The 16,713-nt window shown below is 38.8% G+C and overlaps 1 protein-coding gene across 1 annotated transcript; it reads left to right on the plus strand.

The window, feature by feature from the left end:
• Nucleotides 1-404: 404 nt before the first annotated feature.
• Nucleotides 405-1,868, plus strand: LOC147626702 (uncharacterized). Its single transcript, XM_086816864.1, has one exon. It carries the CDS (start codon nt 405-407, stop codon nt 1,866-1,868), a length of 1,464 nt encoding a protein of 487 aa, XP_086672990.1.
• Nucleotides 1,869-16,713: the final 14,845 nt, after the last annotated feature.

Here is a 16,713-nt window from a genome sequence, read left to right on the forward strand (position 1 = left end):
TAACATTCAAAATAGGATTTGAATTAAACAAACAGTGAAAAAGAAGTAACACAAAAATGGAGAAAATTCTTACCTTCGGATTCTCATCTTCCTCTAGAACTTCATCCTTTCATAAATTGATGGAGCCTTGGTTGTCCTCTTTAGGCTCTACATATTCTACCTTCTCCCTTCCAATATCACCAATCTCGAGCCCTTCTCAAACATAAAGCTAGAGCTGAAGATGCATCTATGAACTTGTCATTGGATGTCTCTATTCCTAGAGAAATAAACTCCTTCAAAGATTCATTCTCCACAAATTTAGATCCTACTTGTTACCAAAACCTTTTGTAATTCTCACTGCAGAAAATTTATTTCCTTGGGTGTCTTCTCAAATGACTATCTGCGCTAGAATCACAAAGTGGGTTATGGAATTGCAAGAATTCCAATACTCTTTCAAGGTAGAAGATAGTGTGCATGCACAATTGACAGGGATTCTCACTTATAGAGTGCATGAAAACGAGATTAAGGTGCCTGAAGTAAAGACCCTACCATTGCCACCACCCAGAACTATACCTAATGAATTCACCTTGTTCTTTGATGGAGCTTTTAGAAAAGCCATAGGTAAAGTAGGGGGAGGGCTGGTGCTGCTCAACCCAAGTGGAGAGGTGGTTATTATTATGAAGGAGAAGGTCAACTTGCCAAGTTCTACTAGCAACAATGCAGCAGAGTACGACATACTACTTCATGGCTTGAAGGTGTGCATCAATCAAGGGATACGTCGTCTACTGGTAAAAGGGGATGCACTTCTTATTGTAAGGCAAATTTTAGGCATTTGGGCATGCAAGAATGAAAGATCAAGGCAAAAGGTTCATGCTATCCGTAGGTTGTTTAATCAATTTAAGGAGGTGCAATTGTATCATATTCCTAGGAAACAAAATGAGGATGCTGATCTACTTGCACAACAAGCCGTTGCATGTGTTAAGAAGGAAATGCAAGTAGTCTTGGCTGCAGCAGCTATTAAGCAACCACGATACCAAGGAATGGAGACACTGGCTCCCATAGTAAGCTACATCTTGGAGACACTGGCTCCCATAGTAAGCTACATCGTGGAAGGTGAATTCCCACAAGACTTCACAAGGGCACAAAAGAGGAGGCTCATGAAGAGGGCAAGTTCTTTCTTATTCTTAGAAGGTGCCCTCTACCAAAGAGGAAAAGATCAAGTGTGCAGAAGAGTACCAACAACAACCAAGGAGATTCCAGCCATTTTAGAAGGTTTGCATGAAGAAGCATGTGGTGGCCATTTTGCTCAAGAACTAACTGTGAAAAAGATTTTGCTTGCTGGGTATGTTTGGCCAAGCTTACATCATGTGGATGTCCAACATTGGTGTAAGAGCTGTCATAACTGCGAAGTCAATGGTAATAAGAGGTTGCTACATGGTCCATGCCAATTAGTCATTGTAAGTGGTCCATTTGAAAAATGGGGCGTTGATGCTATGGGTCCACTGCCTAGACCTAAAAATGGAAAATTGTACATCTTAGTGGCCATAGACTACATGACTAGGTGGGTGGAGGCTCAAAGTGTGGCAAGGGTGAATGAAAAGACTGTAAGCAAATTTGTTTACACTCATATATGTTGGAGATTTGGCACACCCTTGGCGATTGTTTCTGACAATGGTCCTGGTTTTAGAAAAGGTTTGCTCACCGAAGTTTGTGAAGAGCTTCTCTTTTCACATCGTCATAGCACACCCTACTATCCTCAATCAAATGGGTTAGTAGAGAAGGCTAATGGTGACATTGCACGAATCATAAGAAAGATGGTGAAGAACAAGACGAAGCTTTGGGACGAGTTCCTTGATGGAGCACTATGGGCATACCAGACTACCTACTAAGAAGCAATAGGGTTTACGCCCTTTCACTTGGTTTATGGCCAAGAAGCATTGCAGCCTATTGAGCTCAACATTCCAACAATGCGGCTACATGGAAAGGGTGGGCTAGGAGATCAAGATGCATGGGTGGATCGACTTCTCACTTTAGTTGAGCTAGACTGGAAAAGAGAAGCTGCATACGAGTGTTATATCAGAAAAGCCATGCAAGCAGCGGAGAAGTTCAATGCAACTTTTAAAGATAAGGGCATCAAAGAAGGGCATCAAAGAAGGAGATCTTGTGCTAAAGTATGACAATCGACTTGATAACCGGTTTGATGCCAAGTTTGAAACTAGATGGCAGGGACCATACATTGTCAAGAAGGTTCTCAACTCTAGCTATTATCAGCTCATGGATTTGGATGGCAAAGAACATTCTAAGAAGGTTAATGGCTACAGACTCAAGCCAGACTTGATTTGTATTTTACCGACAGACTTACAAAAGCAACCACAAAAAGGAGATAAAAGGGCATGTAAGTTCTGTTGTTTGAGTGATGTTTGTGGTGCAAAACATGAGGAACATAAGAAAGATGGACAAGAGAACTACATTACACCACTTGCTTTAGAAGGCCTACTTTATGATGGTACATGAATATACCATCATCTAGGGGGAGGGCTAAATGATAGCCATTTTTTCGACTATCCACATTACCACAAGTAACTACCTCAGCCAAGGAAAGTCACATAAACTCTTTGTCATAAATTCCTTTTCACTGTAAATAGGCGTGTGTGCGTTAGGGACTTTACCCATATCTTCTATATATTTTTATATTATTAAAAAAAAAGTTTTTGCTAGCTACTTATCAAAAATAAATAAAATTATTACGGCCCATTTTTGTGTAAATATTTCATCTCATATAAGGGCCTAAATATGGGGGTCTCTATTTTTTCTAATTATGTATATACTTCATTAGGTGTGTGTATTACAAAATCTAAGTATATTTTTATTTATTTATTATTATTATTATTATTTTTTCTTCATAATACTTTTGGACCATCATTGTATATATGCTTCAACTTCACATTGCATAAGTAAATCCTATGCCCTCACATTTCTACCCACACCATGTAGAAAGCACCGTGTAGAAAGCCTACTACCTAAATCACTTTTTTCCTTAGACTATTTCATCTTTTATTCTCTCATCGTCCCTAAAATAATGAGGGTCTCCCTCCCTTTTGACTTCCATAGTTTAGTATTTTTGTATATATATTTTTACTATTAAATATTTTTTATATATTTTCATTAAATAGTTTTTCATATATCAATTATTTTTGTATATTTTATTCACAATTAGATCTCTTTGTTTATTTTATTTTCCTATCATAATAACCATATTATCATGATATGTTGACTAGTTAAAGTACTAGCTTGTTTTTTCCCATTATATCTTTATAAAATGGAAAAAAATCTCCTCCATGTAAGTGTCCACATACACTTGAGTATCTAAGGTCAAGATATGATGTATTGGGGGCTCACTCTTGGAGCTATCAAAAATTCCACTAATGGGGACCCACACAAAGATTTTGAAAATTCAGAAAATACATGATTCTGCTGAAATTTTTGCGCCCGCCTCCACTCCAAATTTGGACTGATCATCAAGAGACAAAAGTTAGCTCGTGAGCTCAGGAATATGCTCAAATGTTTTGAAAATTTTTGGAGCTAATGGCAGTGCGATATGAATTTTTTATTGGACCCCAGTCTGCCACTTTTTGGCAAGGTACACCTAGTCTCTTCTCACCTCCCTTACACATTCATCACCTACACACTTACTTATTCCTTTCTCACTCCATCAAACCTGAAAACTTCATGTCCTCTCTCTCACCCTCTCCACCTTTGCCCTCTCCTTCCATCTCCATTTGCTCTCATATCTACTCTACACCCATACCTCATCTCCATTTCTCTCCCTACTACTCCCATATTACTAAATTATTTTCCCAATCTCAAAAAATACATAAAAATTAAGCATGAATGTATCATATTAACCTCTACAAATATGGGGTTTCTATCTACAAAAACCCTCATGTTCTTCACCTCAATCAACTTTTGTGGCATCAAATGCAAGAAGGAGACCGGCGGTTAACTTAAAGATCTACACATGGGTGAGTCCAAGCTTCTTCGAGCTTTCAACCACACAAAGGATCTTTCCAACCACACAAAGGATCTTTCTAAATCTTTACTCCTCTCACTCAACCTCTCAGCCCTTCTCACCCATTTTTACATTGTACTACTAACCTTTTATAGTGATTACTAACTACTAACCACTAAACATGTGTAAATAAGCACCCACTCTACTACTTTTCGAGTAGGCATTACTACAAGTCATTTGCTCAAACCTCTACATCACACTCTCCTCTCATCTTTAATAATTCTCTCACCTTGAGCCCACATCCATGTGACTCAAGGGATAAGAAGAGGTCCACTCTCATTCCAAAATAAAAAATCCATAATCTATGATTTCTCATAATAAAATTGATTAGGCTTAATCCTAATTGGGGCTTCTCAAACCTATAAATAGAGCCCCTCCATTCCTTATGGAGGGGGGGATTACACACATTGTACACCACTCCCAACTCTAGTGTGTAAGGAGATAGTGAACTTGTGAGCTCTCTCTATACATCAATACCTTTGATTGCATAGAGAAGCTTGAAGCTAGTTATGTCATTGTGAGGGCTTGAGCGATGCCATACTCCCTATCATAATTGTATCTTGCCCTTGTTGCATAAATAATATTAGTAGTTTGGGTGCAATTGTGTACAAGTCTTGGACTCCTACATCTCCAAAGTTGATTTAGCAAAGTGGTCCGATGTTTGATTTAAGGTAAATTCGATCCTTGTATTTTGTGGTGTGATTTTATGCTTGGCGGCTTGAGGGCCTATTTTTGATTTATTGCCTTTCAATCCATGGTAAGAGAGTCGTATGGTGAGAGGGCTCCCGTAACCTTAAGACCATGTGTATACCGACAACAAAATCAAGCTTATATTGTCTCTCTAAGTTCTTCTTCAAGTTTGGTGTACATCTATTTGTGTTATGCTAGTCTCCTACACACACAATATCATATGTTATGAGTGTTTGTTGAGGGTTTGTGTGCCTTTTGATTGATGTATATGGTTAGCTTGTGTTGATTGGCTACAAGGAAAGATCTTTGTTGAGGGTTTGTGTGCCTTTTGATTGATGTATATGGTTAGCTTGTGTTGATTGGCTACAAGGAAAGATCTTTGGTGTCGTAGTTCATACACATAACTAGGTGGTGAGCCTTTTCTTGTTGAGTGTGTGGTTTTGGGGTTCTTATGTTTGTATTGCGTTGTGCCCCAAGCCCATTGAGCAACACGAGAGCCTTGAGGAGTTCTTAGAGGCCGCTCTTCTTGTTGCTTGCCCCGGACTTCCTCACTAGCTTGACGATAATATAGCATAGCCAATGGGTATACTTGAAAACCTGAAGATTAACTTCCTTTGGTATCACATTTAGCCATGTATTTGTGGTAATGAACTTTCAAAGAAAAGGGTCGTACACAATGATCCTTGGAAGACCATACACGAGAGAAGTGTGATTAGTGTATTATTGGGAAACCACTCACATATACATAAAAAAATGAGGTCAAACATTAAAAGTTGACCTTAATTCTTGGAAAACACACCGTATGGGTCAAGGAATACTAGAAGATGAGTCTGACCCCACTACCACAACCATTTCAATTGACATGTGTAGGGCATGCAATGCAACAATTAATACCACAACTTTCAACATGTGCCGATTGTGCAACAAATTACTAGATGGTACAAATAAGGATCCAAAATATGATCCACATCTAGAGCCTGAAGATTCTGAAGACTAGATTCACATTTTGGCAACCATGGACAAACTTTTGTAAAAGTTGGGGACATGATTTGCACGATTGAACAGACTTGACAAACTTTTGTAAAAGTTGGGGACATGATTTGCACAATATACATCTTTTCTATGGAAACCGACCTTCATTGGCTATGCTAAGTTAAAGTGGTAAGTTCCCATGAATCTTATATGTGCCAATGGGAAGATGATCTAAAAAATATTACCATACCAGCCACGACATAGGCCACAAGGGAAGAAGAAAATTTTCTAGAAACCCCCTGAACATGCTAAACTATGTCGCTCTACTCAACTTAAGCTTAACAAAGTTAAAGATGAGGTATAGAAGGAAGCTAAACTTAAAGCACTTTCCAATTCTCATGAAGAAGATTTAAGATAAGTGCATGAGTATTTCAAGTCCTACAATATTGGGGATAGGTTAATATGGAGTGAGAAACCTCGAAGAACACCTACGTAGAGCCTCATACATATTATGATGGTCCCATCAAGGTTAAAGAGATAAGTCTTGCTGACCGAGGGCAACAAGAACCAAAGCCAATATTCATTCCAAAAGATCTAACCCTAGGTTAGGAAGAAGAATTGGTATCCTTACTCAAGGAAAGTCAAGATGTTTTTTCTTGGAAATACACGGATATGAAGGGAATTCCTTCGAAAAGGGTAAAACACACCATTCCTTTAATAGATGGTGCAAAACCTGCTAAACAAAGAGCCCACAACTTAAAACCCAAAAATAGACAAATGGTCAAAGAAAGCACAAATTGCTTTAGCCAAAGAATCCAAGATCAGGTTCAAGATCAAGGGCAATTCACATTATCTAGAGTGGTTTTAAAGTTCATGTGCACACACCTTCACTTGTCTAGTTAAGGGATCCTTGAGTAAAGCATTTCTGGGTAAAAATACAAGCTCCATTGTAAAGTTCTAGAGCTATAAAAGACTTTCGTATTTGTGTAACATTGTGTGTGTGTGTGATGTGTTGAGTACCATGGCAACCATGGTGGGAAAAATGTTTGACAAAACCAAGAAATTTGATGGCTCCAAGTACCATACTTGGTGCGTCAAAATGAAAATGTGTCTCATTGAGAAAGATTTGTGGGGAGTGGTAAATGGAACTAAGAAAAGGCTAAGTTAAGATCTAGATCTTATCTCTAAGTGAACTAATTTAGACTCCAAGGCACTATCTCTCATCATTTGTGGGCTAGGTGATAGCCAAATTCATCAAGTAAGCTCAGTAAAGACTTCGAATGAAGAATGGCTTAGGCTCAAGTCTATCTTTGGGAAAACCAATGGAACTAGATTCTTCTTAAGGAAGAAACTCTATAGGATGTAAAAAGATGGCAAAACCGTATTTCTTCTCATGTAAATGACATCCGTTGTATGATTGATCAACTCGGTGGTGCAGGTGTGACTATTGATGAGGAGGAGGCCATCTATGTGTTGCTTTCAAGCATGCCTCCTTGTTATATGAGCAATGTGTCTTAGTGATAGCCAATCAAAACAATCATACACTAACCTCACTGACTTTTTCCCTCATTCTAGAGGAAACTCGCATGGAGGGTTCCAAAGCTTCAGCTCCTTCAACACCAATTCCAATGGAGCATGCCTATTTTGCTACAATCAAGGACAAAAAGACCAAGGCTCCTCGAACTCGCTAATATTACAACAACAAGAGACACATCATCAAGGATTGCTTTAAGACGAAGCAACGATAGGAGGAGGAGGAAAACTTCTCCAACTCATCATTCAAGGAGTTTGTATGACATGTTATAGCCCATGGGACAATTTGTTATCTTAGTGATTTCTTATCTTAGTGGTAGAGCTGATCCAAGCACACCCTATGTGGTCTGGATGCTTGATCAAGGGAGGGTATTAGAAAATATATGATCTAGCATCCATTCTTAGTGAGATTTCCTTAGTGATACTTAATGTGGCTTGTTCTAAGGTTAGAAGGCTCAATTGCTAGAGTACTAGGTGTAGGTCTAGAGCAACTGGGTGTAGGTCGAGTAAGTAGGTGTAGGTCTAGTAGTTATCTTCCTTTGATTGGGGAATCACCTTTTAGGTGAGTTTGGTGAGAAACATTAGGGAGATGGAGAGAATCAAGGGCCCTAGATTCCTCCCTCTCATGAGCCTATAAATTCAGGGACTACTACTCACACATATAGATCTAGTAGAGAGAGCTAAGTGGAGAGTATAGTGCCCATGCTTTGTGTACTTGCTTAGTGTACTTGCTTAGTGATCAGTATACTAAGTGGTACTTTGTGGAAATACTCTCTTCTTTAAATTTTCCATTGGTACAATATGTCTATGTGATGCATTTGTGATGACCTTGAGTATACTCTATTGCTCATTGGCTACATCTGGCCTATGTTGCTTTAGTGGTGTGAGATTGATTATGTGATGATCTTGTATATTGCTTGATTCATTCAATAACTAAGCTGACACAATTTCTTTTAGCAACTCGTGCATAGCAACTCGTGCAAGACCAAGTTTTCTCCCAATAAGTAGAGTTTCGTGCAATACCAAGGTTCTTGTCATTCACACGTAAGGCTGCTTGATCTTATGTTTTATTGTTCACTTTGAAAGACATTATTTCCCGTTAATGGAAAGACATTATTCCAAGGAGCCCAAGGAATCATCCTCATTGACATGAGAGTCATTGAGGAGTCCATGTGCGTCATCGGCCATGGCCATATTTACATTAAAGAATACATCATCATCATCCTCAACTATGTGAGGGATAGCATCAAGTGTGACCTCCATGATCCATACATATCAACAAGGGCATTTCCAACTATTATCTATTCCTCAAAACCAAAGTGCAAAATGGCTACATGGATCTTTTCCCCTTGTCTAAGGCTTGCATGCTGGCAAACGAATGAAGAACACTCAAGAAGGACACAATGTTTTGGCATAACACTTTCAAGCTGCATTCTTTTTAAAGAATCTAGAGCTTTGCTATCTTGCTTGAAGTGAGGGTCGATAGCAAATCAATGGACTAAAAATTGCCATGAGAACACTTATACTAGCAATGAAGTGGAAAGAAGCACGCCATCCAGCTAGACCAAACACCGTGGTGCCAATCAGAAGAACCCAGAAAACATTTCCAATAATTCTTCCAAGGTTTCCGGTGAATTGAAATTGGCCTGCCTTAGCTTTGTTGGACATAGTATCAAGGACAACTAGTATTGATAGGGCATCTTTTTATGAGTTGTAGGTTAATTCCTTTTTGTTTTTGTGAACAGCCTCTTGCAATGGTATGTGGATCATGCTCAACAGCCAGAATCGTGTACATACAATACCGCCATAGGATCGGCAGCCCACATCCCCGTTGGACCAGCGCAAGCAGAGGAAGGGTACGCGTCGACGAGTGCCATTGCAGGTCAGGCAACGCGGAAAAGCGAAGGAGATCAAGCTTGACAAGGCTGGTTGCAGACTTGATCCTGTTAAAAATCCACTTAGGGGTTGGGCTCTGCAATGATATCCTCTCAGGACATCTGTCTCCACCATGGCACAAGACAAACTTGCTGTCGGGCCTCTACAGGATTGGGGAGCTGCCTCTTCTGCATCCTTAACCTCGGCAGAAGAAGACATTAGTACGATCTTGATGCTGCTCCTCTACTGCTAGGCACCATCGCTTCTCTTCTTGATGAGAGATCTAGCCGTAAACCTCCTCATACCTCAGTAGCGCTTGTTTCTGGGCGTGCGCTGGTGGCGAATAGCATCTTAAAGAAGCGTTGAGATTACGACGATCCCGATGCTGCTCGTCTGTATCAGGGCTCTTTGGATCCTACTCCTGTAGCTACGTTGTAGCAAGGCAAGGCCACGTCAGATTCGTCTCTCCTGCTCCCTCATCTCCTCTAGTCGTCTGAAGGCCTCTCCTTTGAAATGGAGATGAGCTCAGCAATCTCGCGGGCGAGCTCCTGTGCTGGTTCTCCCCTGTCAAATTGAAGGCCCTCCCCTATGAGCTCAATGCTGTGGTTCAAGGAGAGATCCCCTATCAGACTATCCGAAAGTTACAAACTCTGAGAGGGTGCAATCCTCTCATGTGCTGCTAGGTGTAAGACTGTTTGAGAAGGTGGTGCATGCAAGGATCCCCACTGTACCTCCTGAGTCCTCCTCTATGTATGGCCCACTCATCTGTTAATCCTCAATAGGTTGGCTCCTCCAACCTATCTGTCTGAGCAAGAGAACTGTAGACTACCCTCCATGTGACAAAACTCCGGGTGGTGCTAAGTATGCAGCCACCTGTGACAACAAAGCTCCTCCCAAGCTGCCAACCCCGCACCACTAATCGTCTTGTGGCTCCCTCCAATACTGTCACTAGGCTCCTCAATCATATTGAGATCGCCTCTAGCACACCACTAATCCACTGAGGTCCATAGTAAACACCATAGGTATGTTCTTTCACCAGGGGAGTTCAGGGCGTAGTCTAAGAGATTAAGGAAGCCGATGTGGGTCTCCTTAATCTTATGAATAATCCACTGTACTTGTCCGTGCGCTAAGGCTCCTATGGGGTATGCGCATTTATCCAGCTAAAACCTCTAGTTAAAAAAACCAAACTATAATTTTCCACATGCAAAGAAATTATACAACATACTACCAAAAAAAGGTTTAATGAGGATACATGTTCAATAGAATTTCTTGGCATGGAGTTCTCTACAAGCACACATGACCTCCATATCCTCCCTATTTAATTAGAGAAAGTACCTAGGGAAGAGTTTCTAGCATAGATATGTTCTCCATTACATTACCACCTAGGGAAGAGTCCCTAGCATGGCTATGTTCTCCATTACATTACCATGACCTCATTTTTCCCTCTACTTCCCCCGTAGGGAAAGTACTTCAGGAGAAGTCCCTCAGATAGCAAGATCTCATTTGTATGCACAGAAACTTGATGTGAAAGAAAGCAAGCCCAAGTCCTTTCTCTAAAGAAAGTACTTGGAATAGTTTATGAAAGAAGGCAAGCCCAAGTACTTGGGATAACTTTTCAAAATTGCCATAACTCTCATATCTAATGACCAAACATAGTCATCCAGCCACTCAAGTCGAACGAAAAATGCCATTTCAGTGCATTTTATGGGTTAAATCATACAAAAAAACATGATTTACCATGAAAAAAAATAAAAATAAAAATTTAGATCTACATTTGGACAAGTTTAAAATTTTCAAAATAAAGATATAGATCTACAATTCGATAAGTTTAAGAGATGTTTCTTATGCTTTTTTCAGTAACATTACTTAATTCTATCCTACTATGTGTCTAGGGAATGATCTCATTTACATACCCATGAAATCCTTGTCTTTCCTACTTTTGTTGATTAAGTGCATGGAGAGGAGTCTCTTATATGGGCGCATGAACTCCTTTACATATGCCTACATTCACGTGTCTTAAATCCACCAGTCTCTCTGCACGCCATCCTCACATGTGACTCTTATATTTAGTTGTGCTTGTTTTCTAGGCATCATATAATATCAATGTTTCTTTCTTGGAATGTGAAAAATACATAATTTAATAATATATCCATATTCCTTGGATAAACATGCTTGTGGAATCATGTGATTTTTCTAAAAAAGTTAGTAATTACTCCTCTTTTTGTGATACCTTCACTCGAGGGATCGTGGGTTTTAGCTCGAAAAATGGTAGATCCGGCTCCTATGTTAGAACATGCTTTCATGATATAAACAGAGGTAATATCATTTGACTCAATCCCCTTTTGCTGCATCCAAAAACAAATAGTGCAAGAGCCTCTACACTACACGTATGGTGGACAAGTCCTGAAACCATTGCACTCCATGTAACCAGTTCTCCCTTTTTATATCAAAAAAGGGAAAGAGAGAAAATATAAATATTCTGCGTAATCTATAATCAAGAAAATCAAGAAAGAATCATACATACTACTAATCTCTCTTCTTGCAAGAAATACGTGTATGGATTAGGCATTTGACTTCTAATTAAGAGCTTGGCAAGGAGGAGATTGAAGCTTCTCATCTCGTCACCCATGATAGCCAAGTGTTCGAATAGCCTTGCTAGTATGGGGAAAAAACACATATCCATGGAGTACACATGTACACATGAGCATGGTGTAAGAGACATGGATCAAGAATAAGATAAAAGACACAAGATAAAGATACAAGCAAAACATCGTAGTGTATTTCATATCCATCATCTTGTGTGTCCAAGAGTCATGTATAATATATTGTATATTGTGTATGTAAGACTCATGTATATTGTGTGTATAAGAATCATGTACATACCATAGTCCTGTCTAATTTTCATACAAAAGGGGCTTTATATAGCCATCCAACCATGTGACTCTTGGGATACCCATGTGACTATTGGGCTCTCATAACATTCACAAGATCCCAACTCCCTACTAGCACTCTTGCAACCACTTCTTGATATGAAACCTTGTAAATAACCAAATCCCACAACTCATTAGCCTAAGCTAATGATACTGATGCTAGGGGGTGTTCCACACCCACGATAATGCAAAAATGCTAAGGAGTGTACACACCCATCAACAACATGGAGCACCAACCACATGCTGCTCTATGGGCCTACCGTAAGGTAGCTGTCAATCTCACACCTTTCTAACTAAAATTTGGGCTTGATGTAGTATTTATATTGGAATATATTAGTCCAAGCCATCTTATATCTACTCGTCACAATCTTCATGGAAATCCCTTGTCAAAAATACTTATTGAAATGGAAAAACTTAATGAATTCAGATTAAATTCTTCATTTACAGATTAATGGTTGTGAAAAGTTACAACGCAAGTAGTGGTTTGATAACCAGCTCTTAAAGATAAAAACATGAACAAAGGAGATGTGGTACTTATGTACACTATCAGAAAAGGAAAAAGAAAACTTAAATATAGAGGCCTAGGTCCCTATAGAGTCTCACAAATCACTCCTCAAGGGACAATTTAGATTGAGACCCTGGATGGAAAAGAAATGGTTGGATTTTCCAATGGTAGCAAACTAAAACGCTACTATGGAACACTCACCCAGGATATGCTCTATCAAATCCACAAGAAGAAAGAAGAAAATAAAAAACAAGATAACAAAAATCGCAAAGCATTACTTGAAGTGTTGGCTTGCAAAAAAGTAATAATGAGGACGAAGACCTGATAGTGTACAGATAGATATATGTTCATAAGCTAAACTTACACGTCTCAATAATTAAGAGTCGTATGTGGAGCTAGCTCATCTAGAGTTAGAGTTTCCCCAACCAGACCATATAGTAGCATGGCTTGCCCTAGTTAATGTAGGAGACATTCTCATAACATAATGTCATGGGAAACATGGACATTGTTAGGTCACCTAAATATCACACCATCGATAGCAACGGTTGTTGCAATCATCAATTGTCAATGACTATAGGAAGCCTTGAAATTGAGTTTGTTATTTCAACTAAAGGTGTATTTTGCAAATTCTATGTGATCCCTGCAGGAACAAGTGATGAAAACATCATACTAGGGAGAATTTCAATAATGGCCACCACAAATTACATGGTCAATTGGACAAAACAAACGGAAATCTTTATATTGTAAAAAGACAAAGAGATCGTACCATTGGAGCATGGTACTAACCAAAACCATGCAATCTCTCAAACTTCCACCTCCAATAATAATAACACAAGTCAAATAAGTTTTAAACTTGACAAAAATATTGACGTTGTTGTGCTGACAAAAACCATAAACCGTAATGAAAAACCAAAACCTCGTTAACAAGAACAAAAGTTAGAACTGAGGCAACAAAAAAACAATTGCGGTAAAAAGGCCCAAAAAAGTATGGATACTAAAGAATACCTTGGATCATTAGAATCAATACAACACTATATCTAAAGCATGGTGACCAAATATATTATCCAAAGGTAATCCATACATCAAATTTTTTAAACAAAAAGCGGAGCCTCAACCAAGACATCCAACTTCAAAATAATTTGGATATCAGCCAAGCTCCTGCAGCGCCCAGGGCCATTATGAAAGCCACTCTAGCATTTGAATCCCAAAGTGAACCTCCTAACCTTTCCTCTCCACACTGTCACATGTTTTGTTGCATGCGGATTTTTGATGGATGATTTCACACACTAGGAATGGTCCCATTCCTTTATATTGTAGCTTGCACTTTTAGTTCTTTGTGTTGTACATGAGAACCATGTCCCCGACTTCACTTTCTTTGTCTTTGAGACTCTCATCAATCCATTTTTTGTGCCTTAATTTTTTGAAGATCATTCCATAGACACACATAGTCTGTCTTTTCCTAAACATTCAAGGTTAAAATAAGCTATAGCAGTCCGGATATTTCGTGTCAACCCTTCCTTGACAGGTAATTCTTAAGCTTGGTACTAAGAATTTCATGTGTATGTTGGAATTTGTTTCAAATGTCAAGTTGAAAGGTCTGGTGTGGACGGCCACCTTGTAGATAGTTCTATAAGCCCAAAGGGTAGCTAGCAACTCTTGTTCCTAGTCATTATAAGAGGCTTCAATTACCTTGGTCATTAGGACAAAATAGATAATCTTGTTTGGTGCTTTTAGATTTTCCATTAGCCTAGGCATAATAGGGTAAGGATTTGCACTGTACTACCATGGATTCGTTGATGAAGTGAGTCCCCCTATCACTTACTAGTTCAAGTGCAGACCCAAATCTAGTAATTATATTCTTGTAAAGGAATTGTTTATTGCTCTTTCATCAGCCTTTGTGATATCATGAGCTTAACCGATTTGGGGTGGTAGTCGGTAGCAGTGGCAATGATAAATCATTCCTTGAGCTCCTTGAGAAGTAGGACTAATTGGTTTGATAACAATACCCCGTTTCTTAAATAGTTACAAGGAAACTATAGGGCACATGGGAATTTTGTCATCATGTTATGAATCCCAACAAAATAATAGCATGCATCGCAACCTTTTACAAATTATGTTGCCTCTCCAAACAAGGTAGGCCACCATAATCCTTCTAATAAGACACATTGATTATCTAACTCATATGGGTAGTATACAAACTTATGCAAGGATAAGTCTCTCCTTACATGATTACTCCCTAGTATAGAATAGGTTTAAGAAGTTTCTATTAATTCTTGATCTCTAAAAAGGTTGTGTGTTTACTTGTTATGCTATTCTGGATGTCTCATTGGGAATCTCCTCCATATAAAGTAATGAAGTAGGATAATTTTTGCAATCAGCCGAGGAATTTCATGTGGAATATGGGTTGAGATTAATAGGTCAAGACCCACATAGGCTCACAAATATTGACATCCGTTTGATAAATAATGGTTGTCCATTTTCATGGAGGTTAAAAAAGTCTCTAAGGTGAAGTGTAAAATGGTATGTGCAGACCTGCATCAATAGATGATCACTTTGCATGAGAAGGAGTAGCAAGAGCCTCCCCTTAATTGTGAATAGTATTTGAGTTTTACTCGAGGGTTTTCCTCTATGAGTATTACCAAGCTACATAAATGCCTATAGATAAATCAAATACAATGTTTCATGGGTTGCATTTGTAGAGAGTGTGATCTCCTTAATCAAGGGTAGCGAATAGCTACCACAAAATAAGGATCAATGGAGGCAACATCATGGATCAACCTGCCGAGATACATCTCAAGATGATTTCAAGCCCCTCATAGAGTGATAAAATTTTAGAGGGGGATTTTACCATTATTTCATCACCACATCGTACTACAATACTAGTGTATACATATACATCAAAGCATGTACATATTGGCATAGGCCCTAACTGTGCTATGGAAATTAAGTTATAGAAGGCCACCCCAAAGCTTATAGATCTCTCTGAGCAAGACTGGAGAAGGAAAAGCTACAAAATATGTGCAAAGAAAAAGTATATGTTGTTGTGGACTCACTGCCAACATACCAATGCTTGATAAGTACTATTGTAAGAAAATTTAGCAAGAGGAAACCAATCAATGTTGTGTCTCATGGCAATGGTGTCTCAAATAAGTCTCCACCCACTTATTTACCCTTTTTATTTGACCATCAGTTTTGGGATGATAAGTCATACTAGGAGTCAACCTGGTTCCCATGGTCTCAAATAGAGTCCTCCAAAATGAGCTCATGAACTTTACATAACGGTCACTAACAACTTGTTGTTGCATACCATGCAATTGGAAGAGAAACTCTAAAAATTGCTTGGTTGCCATAGATGCCATGTACTTAATGTTTGTAATGATGAGATGTGCCACGTTTATTAATCTATCCATGACTACATATAATCCATCCCATCCCTTCTTTGTATGAGGGATACCCATAGTAAAATCCATAGCAGTGTGTGTCAATTTTCCCTTTAGAATAGGTAAGGCTGTAGAAAACTCCTAGGCTTATGTGTTGGATCTTTGTTATGCTAACAAGGCATACACTTTGACACATATGCATGTATATCCTTCCACACCCCTTTCTAATAAAATATATTCCTTATCTTGTCATAGGTCTTAAAAATACCCAAATTCCCTTAAATAGGAGTTGAATGCATTTCTTCCATCACCTTTTGCTTGTATTTGGACTTAGACACATGGTAAACTCTTTCTTTGTAATACAAGAGACCATTTTGAAGTTTAAAATGAACCAAATCCTCATGAGAAACATGTTGTAATTTCTGTAATAGTTATGATTCTTCCTCAGCCAAGAGATACTCCTCTTGAATGTCCATGATCCAATCCCTATGCACCTTGGAGGTGGTTAACAAAGAGAATACTCATCCGGCAATCACATTCTATTTGGCCTTTTTGTATGTAATCTCAAAGTCATAATTTTATAGTATAGCCAACCACGATTGCCTTTGCTTAGGAGACAAATTTGGTTGAGAGAGATAATACCTCAACACGCAATGATCACTCCTCACATAGAAGTGACTCCCATAATGATAATGGTGCCATTTCTTGATAACATGTAAATTAGAAACCATCTCTTGCTCATACACATGAATTTGCATCTCATTACAACTCAACTTGTGG

This window comes from Cibotium barometz, chromosome 22, assembly GCF_041138505.1.
Source record: "Cibotium barometz isolate CiBa-2024 chromosome 22, ASM4113850v1, whole genome shotgun sequence".
Classification (NCBI taxonomy): Eukaryota; Viridiplantae; Streptophyta; class Polypodiopsida; order Cyatheales; family Cibotiaceae; genus Cibotium; species Cibotium barometz.